This window comes from Limanda limanda, chromosome 2 (genome assembly GCF_963576545.1).
Source record: "Limanda limanda chromosome 2, fLimLim1.1, whole genome shotgun sequence".
Lineage (NCBI taxonomy): Eukaryota > Metazoa > Chordata > Actinopteri > Pleuronectiformes > Pleuronectidae > Limanda > Limanda limanda.
In genome coordinates this window covers 31,102,522-31,127,655 of record NC_083637.1, presented here as the reverse complement: position 1 = coordinate 31,127,655, position 25,134 = coordinate 31,102,522, and the positions used below count along the sequence as shown (strand labels likewise).

The 25,134-nt window shown below is 40.4% G+C and overlaps 3 protein-coding genes and 1 non-coding gene across 4 annotated transcripts in view; 3 read left to right on the top strand and 1 right to left on the bottom strand.

Moving 5' to 3' along the window:
- Positions 1 to 2,582, top strand: part of patl1 (PAT1 homolog 1, processing body mRNA decay factor) — a 29,590-nt gene extending 27,008 nt beyond the window's left edge. Inside the window, exons 18-20 of the mRNA XM_061089309.1 lie at positions 1,151 to 1,242; positions 1,332 to 1,481; positions 1,654 to 2,582. Coding sequence (XP_060945292.1) covers positions 1,151 to 1,242; positions 1,332 to 1,481; positions 1,654 to 1,675 — 264 coding nt within the window. The 3' untranslated portion in view covers positions 1,676 to 2,582. The remainder of the gene's footprint in view (positions 1 to 1,150; positions 1,243 to 1,331; positions 1,482 to 1,653) is intronic.
- A 2,300-nt stretch (positions 2,583 to 4,882) lies between these two features.
- Positions 4,883 to 4,973, top strand: trnar-ucu (transfer RNA arginine (anticodon UCU)). The gene is given in 2 exon segments: positions 4,883 to 4,919; positions 4,938 to 4,973. It is a non-coding gene; the product is annotated as a tRNA-Arg (tRNA).
- Positions 4,974 to 11,656: 6,683 nt separating this feature from the next.
- On the top strand, positions 11,657 to 16,037 carry LOC133019270 (fibrinogen-like protein 1). Its single transcript, XM_061085684.1, has 7 exons — positions 11,657 to 11,851; positions 12,592 to 12,760; positions 13,881 to 14,040; positions 14,132 to 14,229; positions 14,325 to 14,413; positions 15,332 to 15,537; positions 15,628 to 16,037. Exons 1-7 carry the CDS (start codon positions 11,657 to 11,659, stop codon positions 15,851 to 15,853), a joined length of 1,143 nt encoding a protein of 380 aa, XP_060941667.1. The 3' UTR covers positions 15,854 to 16,037.
- The window catches only part of mtus1b (microtubule associated tumor suppressor 1b), a 61,636-nt gene continuing 52,533 nt past the window's right edge, over positions 16,032 to 25,134 (bottom strand). Inside the window, exons 11-15 of the mRNA XM_061085672.1 lie at positions 22,029 to 22,102; positions 21,361 to 21,459; positions 19,860 to 19,976; positions 18,572 to 18,669; positions 16,032 to 17,122 (exon numbers count right to left, since the gene is read on the bottom strand). Coding sequence (XP_060941655.1) covers positions 16,909 to 17,122; positions 18,572 to 18,669; positions 19,860 to 19,976; positions 21,361 to 21,459; positions 22,029 to 22,102 — 602 coding nt within the window. The 3' untranslated portion in view covers positions 16,032 to 16,908. The remainder of the gene's footprint in view (positions 17,123 to 18,571; positions 18,670 to 19,859; positions 19,977 to 21,360; positions 21,460 to 22,028; positions 22,103 to 25,134) is intronic.

The window sequence follows — 25,134 nt, the reverse complement described above, 5'->3', positions numbered from 1 at the left end:
ATGTTTTGTGTGGTCAGAGCCATGGAGAGAGTGTGTTGCAATCAGAGTTAAGTGTAATGTTAACTAGGCACAGTTAAGAATGACTATATTTGTGAGCTGGGGTTGTACTGGGAAGGAGAGTAAATCTTAAAGGGGACATATTATGAAAATCCCACTTTTGTAGTGCTTCTACACGTTAATAGGGGTATCTGGCATGTCTACAGTCCCCAAAACTCTGGAAAAAACAACTCCCGCGATTTGTTATGGTTCCTCTATGTCAGAAACGGTACACTTGAGTGCGTGCAATGGGATTACGACCGATAAGTATGTCATTGTCGAACCATGCCCATGTAGGGAGTCTCGCTACGTGGCCTTGGACCGCCCCTCACCATCATCTCACTGGCTCCGGGGAGAGACGTGTCGGCGCTGTCTCCCCGGGGAGAGACAGTGGCCCGGCGCCGTCTCACCGTCTCCCGAGTGATGGAAAAGCGACCCTCAGACAGGCGTAGCTACGGGAGGAACCCGGGGCTTACCAGGGCGCACAGACTTTTGCCAATTATTTGTGGGACATTGCCTTCAAATATGAATTCAATCCATTTCGCTCTTGTGTCTTCTGAGGCTGGGACGTTACGTACAGATCTGTGCGGATCTGTGCAGCTGACCACAGCGCATCTTGAGTGCATCCCCAGCGTGGCACTCAAGTCAATCTGAGGAAGGCTGTTTTAGACAGGGTAAAAAGGGTGCTGTTTTTAATGATCCTTGTGGTATTTTGACCAAAATATTTTCATTACATCCATACATAATATGTCCCCTTTAAGTATTAAGAGACAAACAGCCAGTCAACAGTTCCTGCGTGAGACTCGTATTAAGCTTTGCATCTTCTGGTCCTGTAATAACAAGATCCTTGTTAAAACGAATAAATGTCAGTCAACAAAAAAGCAAGATTGTTTTTACTTGTGTTGCAACACTTTTGTTGTGACATATTCTTCGGATAAACATTAAAACTGTGGTGAATCATAATTTTCACTATCTGTGAACTGTACATGTTGAAATAGGTGAGATCTTGAATTTCTGTAAGAGCAGCTGTACCGCACTGCTCACGCAGGCAGTGTGGACACACACACACAAACAGACATCAATTACACACACCTCTCTGCTTGTTTCTGTCTAGTTTGGTGTGACACTTCTGTATCTGATCCTGAGTGAAGGAGAGAAGATGCAAAGTTCAGACCCCAACTGTCAACTCATGGATGACAATCGATGGTAAGTTATTAATGCTGTGACATCATTATTAATTAAAAATGTCCCTAATCGCTCTCTTACGCACACACTGAACCTCTCTCTCTGTCCAGGACTGAGTTGGTATTTGCTGTGACAAGGGAGCTGCTCAGTGTTCCCTCCTCGTCCCTCTCTCCTCCCCTCATTACCCCTGCCAACCTGCTCTCCCTCTTCTCCCGCTATGTCGATCGGCAGAGGCTGGAGCTGTTACAGAACAAGTTACAGTGAGTTACATAAACACACAAGCATACAAGGTGACATACAAAGGTTAAGAGACTGGTTGTACTGAATAATTCATTGTTTTAGCTTTAAAAGGACTCTGAATCTTAAAGAGTATTAAAGTTACTTTGGTGATGTCATGAATAGTAAACTAATAGTGTTCTTTGCCTTTCCCAGGATCTCTTCATTGTCCAGGTAGAAGTTACTACAGACATCAACACGTCCCCTCCCGATGCAGACCTTTCTTTTTGTGTGTAAGAGGGAATGGTGTGAGTAAGTTATGAGGTGAATCCATTGTGGGTCATTTTAATCCAGCAGAGAGAGGTGTGCGCGCGCGTGCGTGCGTGTGTGTCTGTCTCTCTGTCTCTCTCTCTGCGCATGAGATGGCTGAAAGACTATTAAAAATTAAATCTGCATTTTAAAATATCTTGTTTGAATTATGCCTGTGATGAACCTTCAAATTAAAAATATTTCTATTATATAAGAATGTGAACTCCGATATTTGCTATACATCATAATTTTTAAAGTCTTGGTCTAGTGTACTAGGGCTGGGCGATATGACTTCAAATCAATATCCTGATTATTTCAAACTTTAACCTTGATTACGATTAATTAATGATTTTTTTGTCATTCGGCGCATTACTTAGTGTCGTTCAACAAGTGACTCTACTCTTCTCCTCACTCACACGAAGAACTGATCTTTATAATAACCTGCTGAATTAATCATTTTGTTCCTGGATAAACTAGCAGGGCCTCACTTATTTTACAACAATGAAGTTAAAATACTGCATTGCATCACAATCTGCGGGAAGAATCATCTTCATGAAGCCACCACTGAATCATGAATCCGTATCATTCAAGCCACTTTAACCCTGATGTCCTGGATGTGTTTGTGACGTTACCTTGTGTTGTATGCGAACCAAGCAAGCAAAATGTTGGCTTTTTTGCCAATGTGTTGAATTCTTGTCTCCTAAACTTAAGTTTAGTTATTTTATACTTTGTATATTACAAATATTGAATAAATAGTGTAATTAGTGAATATCCGCCAATCCTCTTGTCTGTGAACACCAGATCATTAAAGTGTAAACTGGACATACGTGACGTGATGGATGAGTTCCGGTCTTAATGTTGTCATCAACCATTGCTACAGCCTGACATTTCAGCTCTGTCAGACTTGTTATTATTAGAATAATACGTGAAAATTAAACATGTAACAGTGTTTTAAATGATAGAAGCACCAGTTAATATATTAATAATGATGATAATAAATGATTGTCATCTGGCTCCTGCAGCTCTGGAGTCAGAGATACCTGCACAATATAAAGGAAAGAGAGGGAGAGAGATACAGACTATGGGAGGCGAAAAACAAAGTTAGTGACCAGTTTGACCTTTATGAAAATGAAAACATTTAAAGTACAACACAAAGATAAATAATGAAACAGAACCAAGTAAAGGGAGAAGGGAGGGGAGGAAAGAAAGCCCAACATTTAATCAAGGACCCTCAGCAACTTAGTCAGACCAACTCAGATAAACCCCTGTAAGACACCTACAGGATGACCTGATGAAGGCTGGTACAAGTGCTTTAGTGGCAACTATAAGACGTGCACTGAATAATCAAGGACTTCATGGCCGGACTCCAAGACGCACTCAGCTCTTGACCACAAGGAACATCAAAAGTCGACCAGAATATGCCAGGAGGAATTTGGATAAGACTACTGACTTTTGGGTGACAGTTCTCTGGACTGATGAAACCAAACTGGAACTGTTTGGACGTATGGACCAGCGGTATGTCTGGCGTGCAAAAGAACAGGTTTGTGACCAGAAGAATACCATCCCCAAACTCAAGCATGGAGGTTGGTCAAAGATGATGTGGGGCTGTTTTTCTGCGGCAGGAACGGGCAATCTTTATCGTGTACCTGGCATCATGGAATTCACAGAAATACCAGGCCCTTTAGAGAGGAATGTGATGCCTTCTGTTGACAAATTAAACCTTGGTGATCATTGGAATTTCCAGCATTACAATGATCCAAAGCCCACCTCCAGTCAACCAAAGCTTGGTTGAGAAAAAAATCCTGGAATGTCCTGGAGTGGCTTTCTCAGTCACCAGATTTAAATCCGATAAAAAATCTTTGGTGGGATTTAAAGAAGGCAGTTGCAGCATGGAAGCCATTAAACATCACTGAGCTAGAGGCTTTTGCACGTGAAAAATGGGCAATGATTCCAATCGAGAGGTGTAAGAAGCTTGTCCGCACTTACCGAAAACGTTTGTTAGAAGTTATAAAAGCTAGAGGATGCGCCACAAAGTACTGAAGCTGGGGGTTGAATAATACTGCACATGCGCATGTGTTGAAACTGAGTTACATTTTTCATTTGGAGTTCAAAGTTATGTCAACTTCTGTTGTCAAAATAACTGAAATATGCATCAATAAATATCTTTTGTTGTTTGATGAGGTTTTTTGTCATTTATTGTCATTATCTGTAATCCACATCACTATAATGTCGACTGAGGTGAGGGGGTTGAATAATTCTGATTGCAACTGTAGATATTAATATCATGTCCCTTCCAAAACACTGGCTTTTTGAAGAGAGGCAAAGGAAAGCCTCTGTAAACAATCGTCACATATTGTTGTTCAAATCCTGCAGTATAAAAAGATACAAAAACGTTTAAAGAGAGGCGGAAGGAAAGCCTTTCCAAACTTTTTAGCTAACCCTTATACATGTATACATAGAACATATAATAATAAATTGCCCTTTCATGTGATATTGGTTTATGTCATTTGTAAATCCACCAATGAACATGCATAGCTTTAAACAAACATTGAATGAAAATAAATGTTTGCAACTCCAGCATTTCCTTATCTGCACTCAAACCAATAAACTACTTGAAAAGGAATTCATACAAGCTTATGGAGTTCATGTGTCCTACAACGCCCTGCAACTAAGAGAAGTAAACTGAACATGAAGTATTCATATTGATATCATATAGGCTGAAATGAATTTCAGAACTCTAATGATAGACAAATACACTGGTGGCATAACAGTGAACAGCTTTAAGCAGCACTCTATGATGACTCAGATTTCCATGTGTGTGTGCCAAAACGAAGGTCAAACAAAAGCTCTCAATTTAAGTTTACATATATGCGCGCTGCCCACCCGCAGATGGAACACGATCGCCGGGGCCCGGGGTCTCACGTACGGGCTCTCGCGCTAGGTCACGGTCCATGGGGACCGTGCAGAGTTGACGAGGATGTCGCGCGCGCAATCGTGCGCTTCCTAGATCCGCTACGACCGGATATGTGAAGTGGGACAATTGCAGGGGCTGAAATGAACTACAATTGTCCTCACGTCCAAACCGTTCTCTGATCACTTCATGATAATGATGTTGAATGACGATCGTATTTTTAGTGGCTCCGTGGCGCAATGGATAGCGCATTGGACTTCTAGTCATGCAGTGAGTTGGCATTCAAAGGTTGTGGGTTCGAGTCCCACCGGAGTCGTATTTGTTTTTGGATTTTCAATCTGATGTAAATGCAGCTGATGTAAACACTCCAGTATTAATGTGGTGTGGACATCTTATAAGTAGTGCTATCTAATATTAGTTCCACCTAGCTCAGACACTTATTTCTTTATTTTGTATCCAATGTGTATGTACTTCAATCAGTCAACCAATTAAATTGTATTTGTATAGCCCATATTCACAAATCATAATTTGTCTCACAGGGCTTTAACAAGGTGTGACATCCTCTGCCCCTAACCCTCAACAAGAGTAAGGACAAAACTACTAAAGCTCGTAAACTTAAATGTTTATTGTGCATTTAAGGTTCTGTGGGCAAGGATTTAATTACATCTAAAGGCTCCAGTATGCTTCTACGTATACGTTTCTCGGAAAGGGCTCCAGAAAGGGCAAAGAGTCTTTTTGATTTTTAGCTCTCCAACCACTGTACAGTACATCGAAAAAAATTCACCGCCAAACCCATAGGTGGCGCAACGGAAGACGAGCTCAGAGAAGCCTACCCCATTTGGGAAGAAGAAGTCCACGTGTGTCTGTTTATCTCTGTTAGCTTGCCTCCCACACACTGAACCATGGCAACTAACAGAACTAAATAAAGTGACACCCAGCGGGTCAAAATGCTGATGTAATCGTTTCTTAGCGCAGCGGTTCTCCGGTCTTGTTTCCGAACTGTGTTGCTGATTCCACAGCTTGAATCTGCTTGAGGCTACATGTAGCTAGAAGCTACACGGAGCTAGCTCCCCCCCAGCTTCCACACTCAGTCAGCAGGGACTCCCGACACTAACTACTACTATCCAGTGTTAGCTTCTAACCTGACGGTATTATAGAAACAGTGTCATGATAGAAGTGGAATTAAAGTAGTGACGGCGGGTTTTTGCTCTGTTACCACCGCAGTTAGCATGGTGGATAGCCCGCTAGCGCCGTTTTGAAAGCTCGTTATAACCGTATGTGACCGTGCACACATGCCGTCAGTGCTCTAACGAGCCACCGTCAGCCGGACAACTCCGCTGGCTTAACACACACGTCACATTAATCGTAGAATCGTAGTTTGATTGGGTTTGATGTGACACAGGGAAGAAGGCAGGAAGTGTGAGGTCCGGAAATGACGTCGTAGGGAAATGACGTCGTAGGGAAATTATGTTGTTCGTGGACCAATCACAGCCAAGGGCTCTCCGTGGGCTCTCCGACATAAAGACGGACAGTTTAGAAAAATCAAACGTGTACGAAAAGCTCTCCGAGGCGCTCGGAGAGGGCGTTCCACGACGGATAGGGCGGTCTTATCTATCCGTTTTACAAAAGACGTACAAGCATAAATTGGCCTTAAAGGTATAGGGTTGAAGATTGCAACCAATTGAATACACCCTCCCTCTAAGGGTGTAGGATAATCTATGATGACCCTTTAAGGCCAATTAACGGTTCTGCGTTTTTGAAAAAACGGACAGATAAGACCGCCCTATCCGTCGTGAAACGCCCTCTCCGAGCGCTTCGGACAGCTTTTCGTACAGGTCTGATTTTTCTAACTTCTCCGTGTTGTGTCGGAGACCCGACCGACAGCTCTTGGCTGTGATTGGTCCGCGAACGACATCATTTCCGTATGACGTCATTTCCGTACAACGTCATTTCTGTTCGACGTCATTTCCGGACCTCTAACTTCCTGATTCACAATAAACACATACATAACTACGATTCTACGATTAATGTGACGTGTGTGTTAAGCCAGCGGAGTTGTCCGGCTGACGGTGGCTCGTTCGAGCACTGATGGCATGTGTGCACGGTCACAGACGGTTATAACGAGCTTTCAAAACGGCGCAAGCGGGCTAGGCTAGCCACCATGCTAACTGCGGTGGTAACAGTGCAAGAACCCGCCGTCACGACTTTAATTCCACTTCTATCATGACACTGTTTCTATAATACCACCAGGTTAGAAGCAAACACTGGGTAGTAGTTAGTGTCGGGAGTCCCTGCTGACTATGTGTGGAAGCTGGGGGGAGCTAGGTCCGTGTAGCCTCTAGCTACATGTAGCCTCAAGCAGATTCAAGCTGTGGAATCAGCAACACAGTTCGGAAACAAGACCGGGGAACCGCTGCGCTAAGAAACGATAACATCAGCATCTTGACCCGCTGGGTGTCACTTTATTTAGTTCTGTTAGTTGCCATGGTTCAGTGTGTGGGAGACACAGAGAAATATAAACACAAGTGGACTTCTTCTTCCGATAATTGGGGTAGGCTTCTCTGAGCTCGTCTCCCGTTGCGCCACCTATGGGTTTGACGATGAATTTTTTCCGACGTAGAGTGGTCGGAGAAGTAAATATTAAAAAGACTCTTGGACCCCTGTGGAGCCCTCTCCGAGAAACGGAGGACGTAGAAGCATACTGGAGCCTTTAGTTTTTTTGAGTATTCACTAGGTTTATCACAAGAGCAGCATCAACAAAAGAAACTATGCCACAATGTGCACGTTTTCGAGTATATATTTAGAATAACTGACTGCACAGGGAGAGGAAAATAGTGAGGTCAACATTTTTTTAAATTGCACAATTTGTTTATTTTTGCACATTACAATAAATCATTTGAATTATTTTGGTGGTATTGAAATAGATAGCACTTCCAAATACACAAATATCTTCACACAAGACTGAAAAGGGCTGTTAAAAAAAAGCCTGAATACATTAATGATCTTATACATTATTAGTATTATTATTATTACTCTTATACTTACCAAACACACACACACAAAATAACTGATGGTGACTTAGTTTCAGTGTACCTACAACCCTCCTTTCACATTTGAGGGAGGGCTGTCTGTATCATGTATTGATAAAGATCAGTGTATAGAACAAACTAGTAGAATGAATAGTTGTTACATGAGGAGCCTACAATTAAAAATTATGCAGTTACTGTTTAATGCAAAGCTCTACAGGCAAAAACATTAAAAATTTGTTTCATGTACTGGTCAAGTTTGAGATTTTGGTCTATTTTGGTTTGATTCCTTTTTCACTCTTATGGAAAGAAAACATGTTGATGGAATTGGTTTTACCCTCTGTCTGGTTGTATCTGTAGATTTCTCCTAAATTCACAAATCAAGCTTATCTGCATATTTAAATATAACATTTCTTGGTGTAATTATTAAGCTGGGGAAGTTCGGTGGTGATATGTTTTAGTGTTAAAAAAAAAATCCTATTCACCCGCAGGGCCAATGGGTTAATGCCTAATTTGCATATCAATGTGGCGATTCTGATGACATTATTATATAAAAATTTGACTGTATTCAGCTGTAGTGTCTCCCTTTAATTGCAGTAAGCCCTAAGATCGAAGCCCTTGTAGCTTAGTCCTTTGTTCATCACCACTCACCTCCACACAAGACTAGAAAAACCACCACAGCTTGGACAGGAGATGGCAGGTTGGAGGTGGGAGGTGCTGCTTGTCTGATGTGACTGTGATGACTGTGTGCTCACCACTGTGCACAAGACCTGGAGGGAGGGCAGGGAGGGATATTAATTTTTTTTGACAATCAATATATTTGTTTGACAGGGAAGCTGTGTGCAAACAGGAGTTATTATATTCATTTATTCAAAAAAACACCCCTGAAAAAGGATCACTTTCACAGGATCAAGCACCCTTTGATGTCAATGTGTGCACCTGTTATTTCTGTATAAATATATAAACATGAAAGAGCCTACTTGAGCCAGTATTTGGTGTTGTCCATTCTGCATGGGTTAATGTAGAAACATGTAGATGCAACATGGTGGACTCTGTGGGAAAAGACCCACCGGTGAGGTCAATATATCTGATTTGTCCTTCAATTGTCACTTAAAACAATTTCTAGGACCGCCTTTTTCCACTAGTGTATTATCTCAAAAATCAGACATGTCCTTTCGCAAAAAGATGCAGAAAAAGTCCACGTCTTTGTTACATCGAGACTGGACTATTGTAATTCATTATTATCAGGCTCAAGCAGTAAGTTGTTAAAGACTCTGCAGCTTGTTCAACTGCGCAGCACGTATCCTGACGAGAGCCAAGAAAAGAAAGCACATTTCTCCAGTATTAGCATCGCTACACTGGCTTCCTGTTAAATCTAGAGTAGAATTTAAAATTCTCCTCCTCACCTGGGCGGCTGTGGCTGAGGGGTAGAGTGGTCGTCCTCCAACCTGAAGGTCGGCGGTTCGATCCCCAGTCTGAACCATCTGCATGCCGAAGTGTCCTTGGGCAAGATGCTGAACCCTCAATAGCCCCCCATAGAATAACAAAGTGCTGCAAGTAGATGCACTGTATGAATGTGTGTGTGAATGGGTGAATGTGAAACTGTACTGTAAAGCGCTTTGAGTGGTCTTCATCAGACTAGAAAAGCGCTATATAAATACAAATCCATTTACCTTCAAGGCCCTTAATAATATGGTGCCTTTTTACCTTAAAGAGCTGTTAGTACCTTATCAACCCACTAGAGCACTCCGATCCCAGAACTCAGGCCTACTTGTCGTCCCTAAAGTCTCTAAAAGTAGAGTAAGAGCCAGAGCTTTCAGCCATCAAGCCCCACTCCTGTGGAATAATCTCTCACTTTCAGTTTGGGAAGCAGACACGATCTGTTCGTTTAAGAGTAGGCTTAAAACCCATCCTTTTTTATAAAGCTTATAGTAGCATATTTTGAGCTAATTAGTGCGGCAGAAAATAACTCGTCCTATGTTCCAAAATAGGAAGCGTTTAGTTTAAAAAGGCATAGAGGTATTGATGTCTGATCTACTGAGTGGGCCACATGGTTTTCATCGTACTACCATACAAACCAGTAGCCAGTCAGATTTACCTTGAGCCTCAGTGTAGCCTCAAGTTCGGCCTGTATAACTGATTACATGGCAAAAAACCCTGATGACGCTAAGGCGCAAAGGGAATTTATGACACATGACACACGGAGCTTCTCTTTCCAGCTTCTCCTCCTCTTCTCCATCCTTATCACATCAAAGTAACTCTTATCTCATCAGTACATGTTACTAACTTGACCCCTTCCCCGGAGTTTCTGTGCCTTATCTCCCGCAGATGCAGGGCCACAGCTGTGGCCGCACCATGGATTACGATTTGTGGATCGCGCATCAGAGGTCGCAATGGTGGATCCAGTATGGCGGATTCTGTATCGTGCCTGCTGATCGTAGTGGTTAAGGAGTCTTTGTCGCGTTGGCATCGATGGTGGTGGACCACGACCGAGGCGACGGCTGATGATGGATCCTAACTGGCGGCAGTGGACAATGACTGTGGACTATAGTGGATCCCATCTTGATGCTGGATCGTGATCTTGCTGGCTGCTGACCAGAGACAATGCAGCAGGACTGCTGGACATATAGTATTGAAGTTATCCTTCAAAATGTAAAACCCTCATCGATGCTGCCAAAAACTTTTATCCCGATGATGTTTTCCTACACTTGACATCTATTGCACTTCTGTCTGTCCTGGGAGAGGGATCCCTCACATGTGGCTCTCTCTGAGGTTTCTACGTATTTTTACCTGTTAAAAGGGTAGTTTTTCCTGACTCTTGCTGAGGGTTAAGGACAGAGGATGTCACACCATGTTAAAGCCCTATGAGACGAATTGTGATTTGTGAATATGGGCTATACAAATAAAATTAGATTGATTGATTGATATAAAGGTCTTATTGTAAGGTAACAAAATGTTAGGATGACCACGCTCACGGCTGGACCGTACCGCAAAAGAAGAACCAAGGCAGGATAGTTGTGTGTCAAGACGAGTTTATTGTGTCTCTCAGGCACCTGGCACAGGTCCTCCACCTCATGCAGCAACCCCCCCAGTCTGACAACAAACTGGCCCTTATATAGGGGCCTAATTAAGTAGGGAGAAACCATTCCCCATGCTGCGAGGCTCTCTTTTTGACAACACCTTTTTGTTTATCATTATCCCCATCATTCTACTATATACCCACAAACCCACACATTTATTTACCAACACCCCCTCATCCCCAATTCCAACACCTTACAATAATCACATACCCTAAACTTCCCACACCCACACTAATCACCACTTGGATGGCCCCGGAACTATAAATATGGTGCGTGTTTGCTGGGGAGGCCTTTTACCCGAACACCCTGGAGACAAGAGAACTGGTGAGTAACATTACACACACAAACACACACTATTGCACCTTAACTCATGTCCCTCTCTTTGCAGGTGCATGCGGCCACCACAGAACCCACCAGCACAGACCCACAAAGGACAACATATGTAACACCAATCAATAACGGTTAACTGTTTTTAAGTGTGCAAATATACCAATAAAGTGCACTGTTTACCAACGCCTGTGCAATTATTAAAGTGTATGGTGCAATATTCCCCCACCCCATCTCCAGCTCCAGGGAACGAAGTTCTCTTCGTTACACAAAAATACAATGATATTATTTTCAGATGATTATGAACTATTAATATGATATGAAATTCTACCCACTGGACCTGGAACGTATGTTTATTTATGTATTTATAAAAACAGCAATGAATTAGTCATGTTTATTAACACATATTTCATTGGTATCAGAGTTGTTTTTTCTGAGGATTCAGACAGTTTGAAGGTTCAAAATGAAGCAATATGAAATTATGTCTATTAACTCCAACCACTAGATGGAGGCGACTTCACAAAAAGTCAGATTATGTGCAGGCTAATCTCCTGCTATACAGAGTCATGGTGAGAACGAGCAGGGAAGTGATATTGCAACATCCAACATCCAAACAGGACGTAGGAGAGAGGAGGGGTGTCAGTGAGACAACACAGAAACAGTCAGACAACAGTTTGATTCAGTTACTGATTGGATCGTTGATTATGGGAACTCGGAGGACATCAGTGGCCTTTCTTCTTCAGCTGGCTGCATGCATGGCCGTAAGAAAATCTAAATGCTCTGTATATCATCGTAGATTCTGTGATTTCTAAGCATTTCTAAGAATAGTTTTTGTTGAGTAATCCACAGATTTCAGAGACTAGTTTTTGGTAGAGAGTAGTTATGCTCCTTAGTTGTCAACATTAAGACAGCATAAGACATCCCATACATGGGAGGACCATGTAGTGTGCATTGGATCCACTGTAGCTTTTTGGATTCAGGGTGATGGCTCTGTCGCTATAATCACTGCTCTTAATAGGTCAGCTGCTTGAGCTGAGTGTTACCTGGCTGCCTCCTGGCCTAACAATGCATACATGATGAAAACATGTTCAGTAGCTTTAATCTGGTGCAGATTTGGGTATGCTACCTGATAATATTGACATGTATCTAGAACAGTGGAAGAATGGATCACTTGAGGATGTGATATAAACCTTTAAAAAAAAAACGTCATCTTTGCTATGCCTTTTTTTATATTGATAGTAGCTTCTCTTCTATTTGAAAAGCAATCCTTCAACTAAAAATATGAGTATCATTTAATCACCCACTTTTCCTGACTCGCTGAGAGTATATATGATAATATAAAGCTGTATCTTCAGTAATGCACATCCACAATATGCCAAGCAAATAAAACATGTACGATTATTCTTTCCATTAGGGTGAAGGATTTAACTTGTTTGTTTCTCGACTGGTTCTGACTCTTAGTTTAAATTCTCACTCGACGTATCTTTCTGTCTCTATCCAGGCCCCGGTGCCGTGTGAGGACACGGTGGTCAGTTTGGAAGTGGAGATCCAAGGTCTGGTGAATGTCATCAATGACCAGCACCGCTACATCCAGGAGCTTCACAACAGCCAGGCCGAGCAGCTGGAGAACATGCCCAACTTACACCTGGATCCCGAGAACCTGTACAGAGGTAGGGTTAGATTTCTATGAGAGATACATACGTTTGTATCAGCACATCATTAGCCACTTTCAGACATGAATTTCGAATAATCTCTGGACATTCTCCAGAGGGGCTGCACTTTGCTCAGGAGGTAGAGTGGCTCATCCATTAGCCAGAAGATCAGCAGTTCCGTCCCCATCTCCCCCTTCCCGTGTACTGAAGTGTCCTTGTGCAAGATCTTCCCCAAATTGCCCCTGTAGGTTTGATCTGTGAAAGTGCTGCACATTGATGCACTCTATATATAACGGTAAAACTGTACTATAAAGGGCTTTGAGTAGTTATCAAGACTAGAAAAGCGCTATACAAATACCGAAGAAATACAGACGAAAAAACTAAAATATCCGAGTGAGAGCTTCTGGACTTTCTCAGCCCCTGGTTAAAGGGACAGATACAAAACTTAACAAATACACATGGAGAATACAAATAGTTACTGAACACAGTGGAGCATTTTGCATTATTTGGCAACACAGGGTTTTCCAGTGGAGTTGGTGGATACCAAAAGGGAGAGAATATGACTTATGCAGGGAATCCACACAAAAGCTTAGATAGATAGATAGAGTACTTTATTCATCCCCGAAGGGAAATTAAGTTGTCATAGCAGCCGGTATAATTGAATACAATAAAATACAATACAATACAATACAATACAATACAATACAATAAAATTAAAAATAAAAGGTAGAAAGAATAAAAAAACAGAAGCACAAGATAAAAATACAATAAAATAGGTAGATAAGGTGCATTGGCAAGATGATGGTAAAAGTACTGATGATATGATGGTAATGGTATTGTTAGACAGTATATAAGAATAGTACAGTATCTTATAGATACTTTACTATTACTGTACTGTACTTACAGATCACTTATCTTGCTCTGTGCCGATGTATGTTAATAGGCTGCTGTAAGTTAGCTGAAAGACTTTAAATGGAGATAACTCATGTGTCCAAGAAAAACTGAATGAAAAAAAAAACAATATTTGCAAATCATTGTGGACCAAACATGTATCAAGCAGCAAATCAGCAGTTTGTGGTGATGACCCTGGTGGCGAATATTTCACCTTTGTAAAGATTACGTTTGTATCTATGCAAAGACTGTTCTGAGGTGTTTGCAGACGGTAACGTGGCCAGTGGGCTCTATGTGATCCTCCCTGACGGCTCTCCAACTGCTCTAAGTGTTTACTGTGACATGAGCAATGGAGGAGGATGGACCGTCTTTCAGAGGAGGAGAGACGGCAAAGAGAGCTTTGACAGGTGTGTTTGTGTGTCAAATTTTCAAATATAGGTATTCATATGTTGCACGTGTCAAGAAATCTGACAATGCAAATGTGTCCACTGTATGCAGAGAATGGGTGGAGTATAAGCACGGATTTGGAGACCTCTACTCCCCCGATGGAGAATTCTGGCTGGGAAATGAGCCTCTACACTATCTCACCTCCCAAGGTGTGTGTACCTGTATGCATGTGTGTACACATTAGGGTTTGGGGGATATATCAAGCCTAATCTGATGGTAACCCATGAAACTCTCTATCTTCTAGGAAACTACGACCTACACATTGACATGGAGGACTTTGAGGGAAATCAACGCTTTGCAGAGTACAAGAACTTCAAAGTGGACAATGAAAAGGTAACACTGAGAAAATAAATGTCTTTCCTTATGTGTTATGGGTGAGGGTTGTCACTGCAAAATAAAATAAATAAAGCTTTTTTCACTCTCTTAGGTGGAATCTAACTTTTTTATTAAATTCTGCATAATGGATTAATTCTGTACTATTAATCGTATCCTGTCCTTTTGTAATCCACTGCACACTTCTCCTGTACAGCCTGTAGCAGCTATGTATTTAACCTTGTCACCTCTTCTTTTCCCATAACAGCAGATGTGTTATTTAGACTAGTTACTTTGTATTTTATGTCCTTTGCTATGGAGATAGCAGCAATGATGTCTGGGTCTAGGTCTGCCAGCTGTGTTCCATCTCTTTTATTCTCCACTCAGCCTTTTCGGGATCTCCTCATTTATTCATACGTCTACATCCCACTGCTCTTTCCTTTTCCTCTCAACACTTATCCTATTATCACTATCATGCTCAGTCCCCATCTCTTAGTTTCTCTTTATCAATCTCACTCCCCTTGTTTGCATATTTTTATGTCACTTATAATCACACTATAAATCCATCAATAATTGTATTGGTACAGCCCATATTCATAAATCACAATTTGTCTCATTGGGCTTTAACAATGTGTAACATCCTCTGCCCTTAACCCTCAACAAAAATTAGGAAAAACAACAAAAAAATTACTTTTAACAGGGGGAAAAAAACTTAGAAACTTCAGAGAGAGCCACATGTGAGGGATCCCTCTCTCAGGATGGACAGAAGTGCAATAGATATCACATGCTACATATTACTCTACTCAAAACAATCCTTATAATGCTTTCTATGAAGAAAGGAACAATTTGAATTTCACTTCCGATAAAAGTGTAAATACACTCGTACTCACCGAAGATTATTTCAGAGCGTTTAGCTTTTTCTCCTCTTTCCACTCAAAGGACGAGTACCAGATACATTTGGGAGAGTACAATGGGAATGCAGGGGACGCGCTGGTTGATGTTCACACTCCCCCCTCTGCTGGGCAGAAATGGACAGGACCAAGTGGGGTCAAATTCAGTACCTTTGATCAGATGAACAACAGCGATCAGGAAAACAGCGACGCCCAGTGTATCAGACACAGCAAGTCAGGCTGGTGGTTTAGCAGGTAATGGACACACTCTTCAGTTTTACTCACAGCTTGTCAGTTCTCAAATTAACATTTATTCCACTTGTGTTTCTTTTTTTATCATTACAGGTGTGATTCAGGGAATCTGAACGGCCATTACTACAAAGGGCCATCCCAAGCCATGGCTGAGGACGGGGTGGTGTGGTATACATGGCACGGTTGGTGGTACTCCATCAAATCTGTAGTCATGATGGTGCGAGCCGCTGACCTCAAGCAGTCACTGCCAGTCATCGCTCCTTTACTTGGGCAACTTGACAGCATAGGCAGTGATGTTGATGCTGCTCGTGGCCAATAGGCTGAAAAGAAGTGAGGAAGCAGCATGGGTCCACTCACTGGAGCTGAGAAACTCTCCTTTTTTGTTGTTATCTTTTCACATTTGTTACAGGTGACATACAGTGCCATTGTTCCCTTATGACTGCTGTTTGACTTTGACCGTTGTATTAATTTCATCATTTGAAATAAAATAATGTTCATTTTAACTCATATTGTATTTATTCTGTGTACAATATAACATATTCCGCTGAGGCATTTAGGTAACAAACAAAGAACAAAACAAAGTGATGATTTTTTTCTTCTTATTAAACAAACTGCATATTTGGCTCTGAGACTTTATGTGTGTCTGAACTGGCCTGCTCAGACTTAACATCAAATGGTGAATACATGCCACATAGTAGCTTAAGTTAGAGGTTGTGAAAAGCTTACATGGAGAGACATTAATTCAAAGGTTCAATAAGGTCCCTTCCTCTGGTTTGCCAGCAGAAGGACAAGTAACAGGACAAGGTGATCCACTTCCTCAGAACAGTGATTGAGCTACGCTCTTTGGCAGAGGGAAAAAAACATCCTCTTTGAATGTAGGGGAAAATGACAAAAGTGTCCTTCCAAATCCACCAAGAAGTACCTTTAATTTCTGATTACATACATAACAAATCCAAAGATTTTTTTTCCCAAGCATCTCTCAAACAGAAGGAGTATAAAAGAACAAGATGAGCTGTACAACACTGGAAAGACCACAAAATGGTACGGATAGTAGTAACGAGAGTGAGGCGCTATTTAAAGACCCTGAGGTTTGCCTGATATCTTTTTTTCAGAAAGATTTGTTTATGAACTAGGCGTTCGGTCGAGACTGATAGAGAGCAAGGCCAGTCCCCTGCTCAGATTCAAGTGCATCAGTTTCACTGCAGTCTTCTTGCTTACAAAATAAGCATCTTTGAATGTAATTAATTTAAAATGTCCAACTTAATTAGGTGACTAACATCCAACAACTCTGCTGAGTTCTCTTCCATCCTTCCAAGGCTTAAAAAGGTGATAGGGGGCCAAACAAGAGAAGGGGGGGCACTGTTTACTTTGGGGCTATCTAGGCGATAATTGTGTAGTCGTGGGGAAGAAGGCAGAGTTCCTCGTTGAGTTGGAAGAAGAGGTTGGTGAGACGTGGCGGGGACATGCCAGCAGGTCACCATTGTGCAACTTCCACAGCAGCTCCTCTTTCTCCATGGACAGACGCTTGTTGACCTTGGACTCTTTCTGCAACGTCTGCTGGAGTACGGCCTGTTCATTGGACAGCTGCCTGCAGGGGGAGACAGAGAGCTGTGATGCTGCAGGGAGACAAAGTGATAGAAACAGAGCTGAGAGGATCTGGAGAACCAGGATGTAATAACTGTGTCATACTGGTCAGTTCTGCACAATCGAAGGGTCAAAGAGGTCAGCAAAATAAACTCATATCACATATCCACGTTTTCAATTGTCAGATGACACACAGTATAGAAACTTTATGCAGACCCATGTGATTCTTTTCACTGGTGTATTATGGTTTATTTATATATATATACATATATGTAGCTTTTCTAGTCTTGATGACCAAGTTTCAAGATTTAAGACTCCAGCCTTTATTTATCATGTGCAAATCAATTACATACAGCAGTCGCTGGCAATGAAATGCTTGGGCCACAGGGTCCCTTCTTGCCATGCTCAAAGTATTTAAAAAACCACGGAATCAAAAAAATGAATATTAAAAAATAGAATATAAACATTTATATGATGCTCAATTGGTACTAATGGGCCCAAAGTGTGCCAAGAAAATATCCCCCACACCATTACACCACCAGCCTGAACTGTTGATACAAGGCAGAATGCATACAAGGCAGGATGGATCCATGCCTTATGTTGTTTACGCCAAATTCTGACCCTACCATCTGAATGTCGCAACTGGAATCGAGACTAATCAGACCAGCCAACGTTTTTCCAATCTTCTGTTGTCCAATTTTTGTGAGCCTGGAAAAATTATAGCCTCAGTTTCCTGTTCTTATCTGACAGGAGTGGCACCCAGTATGGTCTTCTGCTGCTGTAGCCCATCTGCTTCACCGTTCGACGTGTTGTGCGTTCAGAGATGGTATTCTGCATACCTTGGTTGTAACGAGTGGTTATTCGAGTTACTGTTGTCTTTCTATCATCTCAAACCAATCTGACCTTTCTGGAGGGAGAAGAGCCGTTGTCTGGCCTTCTTTGTGATGGAGTCTGTGTGTTAAAACCAGAACCTTCTAACTCTCTCCACCTTAGTCCCGTTGATGGTGAGGGAGGACAGTTATTCTCCCTGTCTCTTCCTTTGCCCACGATCAGCTTCTTCGTTTTGCTGACGTTGAGATGAAGGTTGTTATCCTGGATGTCAGGGTTTTTACCTCCTCTCTGTACATACAGTGATCTATGGGCAATTCGGGGTTCCTTAACCATCTGGTTAGAGGACGGTCGCTCTACTCCTTCAGCCACAGCCTAGTTATTGTTAGTGTTGAATCCTCAGGCCTTAAAGTGAAGACACCTCCCTCCTTACATCAAAGTCAGTGAGCTGAAACTACACACACATTACAGAGAGGTTGTTACCACTGAAATGTGTCTCAAAAGAAAATACACTGACTCCAGATGGTGACAGAGTGTAAAACCTGAGAGGTTTGATAAAGACAGATATAGTCACTGGACAACTAACTGGAGTTACAAAACACAAACACACAGAAAGAGCACATACTTGGAGAGAGCAGCATGTTTGTCATTTCTGGCCTTGTAGTCCTCGTTCTCTTGCTGAACCTTCTTCAGGCACTCCTCCAGTTTCACATTAGTCTCCAGCTGCAACACACATGTAATCTGATGTGATGGGGTTCCAATGTGTTTCATATGTAAATAGAAACAGCACTCAAGTAAAAGTATCGTTACTTTATAAATATAATTTCAAGTAGAAGTAAAAGTACTCATGAAAAAATACTCAAGTAAAATGTATTGCGTTTTGACAAGATATTAAGAGGTAATAACATAGTTAAGTGCACATTGATTGTAATGAATAAAGTGACACATTGAAAACTAGGCAAATGCCAAAATATATGATGTTAAGCACTGTTTGCTTTCAAACATCAAGAAAAAAATAGGAAAGGCTTGGATGCAGCCTGCATTGTGTGTGCACATGCATTCAGTTTCCAAACTAAACTGAAATTTTACTTTAAAATGTTAACATGCACATGGTTTTGGTTCAGTGGCATAGAACAAGATAAAAGCACATATATATAAAAACTATCAATCACTGCAGGAGTGGTTTAGATGCAGTCATTCAAAAACAATGTATCTAAACATAGTAAAACTTTACAATTAAAATAATGTAACATAAATTAAGACCATGAATACTCACTAGCATATCAGTAATAGACACTCTTTTTTTCCTCTTGTTTTAAAAACATCCATCTTTTGAATCAAGGTCTAGTCTATCTTCTTCACATACTGCACTGTTCACAACTGAATAAATAATGAAAATGATCTTTCACCAGGTTTAATGTTTGTATGATGAATATGTCAAAAACGTAAATATTTGCAACAAGTTTTTGTATTGTTTTGCAGGATCGGAAGATGCACAGTTTCATAGCGTAGTTTCCAGGCAAGTAGTGTATAGCTGTACTTTTATTCAAGGAAAAACAGTGATCACATCTAAATCCTCACATGGACACCCCTTGTCCACTCAGCTGAGTGTACAATTAATAAATCATAGACATAGAAAAGTAGGTAGAAGTGTGTGATCCAAGCTTACGGACTAGAAGTATTATTTTTTCATCATAAATGTAACTTAGTAGGAGTAAAAAGTATTCTGCAATACTACTTCTTTCAGAAATACAATTTACTGAAAACTCAAGTACATGTAAAGATGTAAATGTAATGCGTTATTACCCACCTCTGCTCATAGGTAATATTAAAATTTCATAAAATCTCACTTACTCACTCTTACTTATACGTTATTGTGGGCTTCTTATTATATAAGAAAGATAGATCCTTACCAGTTTGTCCATCTCAATGAGCTTCTTCTCCTTCTGGTGAAGCTGGTTGTTCTTGATCTCCAGTACCACCTTCAGACTTTCAAGCTCCTGCTCTAGGTACACTGTGTGGGAGTCCTTCTGCACACACAAAACAGCAAACACACAAGTTAGAGCAGGTTATATGAATCTGTGATGCTCTACAAAGAAGTAGATGAAATGTCTTGTAAACAAATGAACACTGGTGGGCCAGAGGATGTGACTTGATGCCTAAAGTCATTGTGGGATTCTTCCTAACCAACAGAGAGAGGTGGTGTTGAGCATAGTGCCTTCTCTCCAGCTCACTCACTGCTGGTTGTACTTCACTGAATTTGCATCTACAGTGTAATGATGCACGATTGATTATTTTGGTCTTAATGACTCCAATTAAGCTCGTCTATAATGAATCATGTCTCCCCAGGGTTTAAGGAAACTTGTTTCAAGGGAGGAATGTATGGAGCTAAATCTATGTCTATGGCAGAAGATGCCACTATCATACACAATTCAATTCAATTTCATTATATTTGTATAACTCCAAATCATAATAAACATTGTCTTAAGGCACTTTATATAGAAGGTCAAGACCTTAAAAATGTATGGAGAAACCCAACAGTTCCCACAACGAGCAGCACTTTGGCGACTGTGGAGAGAAAAACTCCCTCATTAAGAGAGAGAGATAGATTGGATGGGTAGGAGAGGGGGAGATAGAGAGAGAGGAGAGAGAGACCAGGAACACTATCATGTTTCAGCTCTGACAGACTAGTTGTTTTAATAATAATAATATCAACAGTCACGATCAGACTGACATTATGGGCGAGATAATTAATCATAAATGTCTGAGTAAGGGCGCACTCCAAATTTAGAGGCAGTTGGTTTGACCAGTAAGTGTCACAAATTCACCCTCTTATTAATATTTTCATTTTGTCTCATCATAAGTTTTGCATACTAATCCCTTTGTCATTTCAGAACTCAGCCACTCCCCTCCTACTCTGCACTTCCTTGTTCCTCAGATCCCTTCACCGGCCCCACCTGTCTTCCATCTACTCATTAGTCTGCCCAGTATATCTGCCTGCCTGTTCCCTTTGTCCTCTGCCAGATCGTTTAGTGTGTTCGTGCCTGACCTTCCAGCGTTTTCCCTCCTGACTCATCTTCTGCCTGATCCCCATAGTGACCTGCCTGTTTTTCCCTGGACTTCCCTTTTGCCTGCTCCTTGTCAGATTTGTTTGTATCAGACTGACTGCCTGGCTCCTGACCTCTGCTACGTTTAATAAACCCCCTCAGCCACAGCCACCCACTATTAATGGTGCTTTGTATTTGCAAATCACACTGTGTTTTCAAGTGAATGGTGGGGAATTTCTGAAAGCATTTGTATTTGTTTGATGAGTTATGGCATAGATTTAGCTCCATAGAACTGTAACTTGACAGAATGTTATTTATGTGACTGCATGTATTACACTAGGATGACAGTCCCTCATTAATGTCTTACCAGATTCTTGTCTGTGAGTATTCGCCTCCTTCTCTCCTCCTCTGCCTTCAGCTTCTCATTCAGAGCCTCCTTCTCAGCCGACAGCTCAGATATTTTCTCCTGGTAAGAGAAGGACACAGACATGCATCGTTCACCAGTGGACATTGAGTTAAGATTAATCTAAAACTATCAATCATGGGGATTTTGTTTCATATGAAACAATAAATGAGTCTTACATATCCCGTTTCCCTTCAGGGAATCTATGTCTTCCTTTTGTCACAGATTGATTGTGTGGTTGGTTCCCTCCCAACATTAATTGTTAAATTGCAGGAGGTTTGGCATGGCACACCTTACTACATTCAAATTTTTCTATAATTAATGCTCAGCATGCCTACCAATTTCTTTTTTAAATATAGAATATTTGTGGTTAGCAAGATCTTTTGCATGTTTTCCTGATCAATCTGGAAACATCTGTGGTCTGATTGCTGCTGCAGCCTTGTACAAAGGACTCGACTTCTAAACAGCCTGCACTGTAATTCATATCAGCTACATACATTCAGTGTGTGTATGCACATTGTTCCCATTGGTCAACATTTTACACACACTATTATCAAGTACAGCATGTTTCTATTTCCAGTAATGTTAACCAAAAGAAGGGGTACAAATTAAAATAGGAATGAAACATATACAAAGAGAGAAGTTTCAGTCTCTGTCAGTGTTTTCTCCAGGGTGTCCAGATCTGTCAGCTGGATACTCTTCAACTCTGAAACACACATCAGCATCAATTAATCATAAATTTACAACAATGAATAACTTATCTTGAAAATATTAATTAGTTTAATCTAAAAAAACAATAATTGCACAAGCAGTACATTTATCTATGCGAGGCCCTTTGAGAGACAAATACTTGGTCTCACACAGACCATCATTCTCTTTCACACACACTACTATAGTTTCTTACATGTACCATCATACTTTCAAACACACACTACTATACTCGCTCACATTGTGACAGCTTAACGTTACATGGTAAGAGTTTATGGTTCTGGTATGCCAGCCTGGGAGAACCCTGACAATAACTTATCTAAATTAACTACATTGAGCCAACACAAAGGAGGTGTGAACCATAACCCACGTTACTCCCACACAACCAAAAGAAAACTTATCAATAGAAAAATCCCAACAACAATTATACAGGTCTTTCAGCCCTAAACATGACAAAACACCACAGGAGATGCACAATTCTAGTACATCTCCTGCTCCTGCAAATATTTCACAATTAACCCTTTGATACACAAGCTATGCAAACCCCCTCTAAGGCACAACATGGGTCAAAAATGACCCGTATTGACTTTCAATGTTATTTCATGCACGGCTGAGTGTTTCTTTGCTATATTTTTGGAAATCTAATTATTTCATCATTTAATATTCAAAGTATTCATTAAATATCTTGTTTTTGATTACCACAAATCATTATTTTCATTTTATCTTTCATAATTTATGAACTAAAATAGTTTTTGTATTTTTAAATCAAGTTTACACACATGGGTCAAAAATGACCCGATGGAGTTTAAATTGTAAATATCTTTGCAATAAATGTATTTCATCATTCAGAATTTCAGTAATTCCTCAATTAACTTGTTTTTGATCATCACAAATTCTTATTTTCATTTGTCCTTTTCTACGTTTTTAATAAAAAACATTTTTGTATCACTACCCTTCCATGGGTCAAAAATGACCCGTATTCATTTCACATGTTATTTCATGCATGGCTGTGCTTCTTTGCTATATCTTTTAAAATCTATTGATTTAATCATTTAATATTTCAAAGTATTCATTAAAATATCTTGGTTTTGATTACCACAAATCATTATTTTCATTTTCTCTGTCTTAATTTTTGAACTAAAATAGTTTTTGTATTACTTCATCACGTTTACACACATGGGTCATAAATGACCCATGTATGCAAGTGTGAATTTGATAGGAACCTTTGATTTGTAAATGTTTGTAGTTAGGAACATGTTTACTGTGGACAACTTTTCACATGCCACACTTGTCAGAACTCCTTGTCAGAACTAAATCATGTTGACCTAGCTATCGTTAGCTAGTATTTACCTAGCTTCCATAAGCTAACATTAGCTAGCTAAAAGAGAATATGTTAACAGCTAGCTAATAATATTGGACATATTTATCTTTCCCACCAGTAGAGGGAAATAATGTTCAAATGTTATGTGAAGTTATCTTTTCACAAGATATCAAATATTTTCTTAGGTAAAACCATTGTAAAACAAGACTTACATGAATCAGATGTGCAAAAGCAGCCCGTTTAGTTCTGACAAGTAGTTCTGACAAGTGTGGCATGTGAAAAGTTTTCCACAGTAAACATGTTCCTAACTACAAACATTTACAAATCAAAGGTTCCTATCAAATTCACACTTGCATACATGGGTCATTTTTGACCCATGTGTGTAAACTTGATGTAGTAATACAAAAACCATTTTAGTTCAAAAATTAAGACAAAGAAAATGAAAATAATGATTTGTAGTAATCAAAAACAAGATATTTTAATTAATACTTTGTAACATTAAATGATTAAATAAATAGATTTTAAAAGTTATAGCAAAGAAGCACAGCCATGCATGAAATAACATGTGAAATGAATACGGGTCATTTTTGACCCATGTTGTGCCTTAGAGGGGTAGTGATACAAAAATGATTTTTATTAAAAAAGTAAATAAGGACAAATAAAAATAAGAGTGTGTAATGATCAAAAACAAGTTAATTGAGAAATTCCTGGAATTCTGAATGATGAAATACATTTATTGCAAAGATATTTACAATTCAAACTCCATCGGGTCACTTTTGACCCATGTTGTGTATCAAAGGGTTAAAAGCATTTCAAAACAAATATGTAGATTTGGTCTACAGAAATGCTGGTGTGCTTATATTTTTAAATGTGAACAGGCAGTATTGCAATCATTTATATTTGTGACAATTTTAAAGATTAACATTGACATTGATTTAAATTTTTTCTGTATATTCTGCTGCAAACCACGCGGAGAAAATCAGCGAGACCTGAACCGTGGCTGAACAACAGGATCTGACTCTGATCTGTTAAATGGACACTGAAATGAAAAGCGATCCGTGGCGCAACCGCAGCCAGTGACCAGGCGTCAGGCGAGGAAGTGCCCCTGGTGCACCTGACGAACCAGGTCTGAATAACCTCCGAGTGTCCTCCTCAGACACAGGCCCCTGTCAGTGAAACCAGGCCTCATCAGAGATAACTAATCAGGAACTGAGAATTCAATGTAACTTTCGTGTCAATCACTCTCTCTTACACACTGCTATTCTCATTCACATATCAAATCATTCACTGTCATTTTGTTCCTCGCACATGGTTATTTGCATTCACGTGTACAATTGATTTCTCTTACATGTGCTATTATTCTTTCAAATATAATATATATGTGCAAGAGAGATCAGTGTTGTGTTTATGAGGTATGACAGTACAAAAAGGGAGTATGATGGTACATGTAAGAGTGTATAGAAGAGTGTGAGAGAGAACGATGGTACATGTAAGATACTACAGAAGTGTGTGTTAGAGAGTATGATTATCTATGTAAGAGAGTATAGTAGTGTGTAAGAGAGTATGATGGTTCATGTAGGAGACTTGTATAGTAGTGTGTAAGAGAGTATGATGGTTCATGTAGGAGACTATAGTAGTGTGTGTAATAGAGTATGATGTGCATGTAAGAGAAAATAGTAGTGTGTGTGTGAGCGTGATAGTTTGTGTGT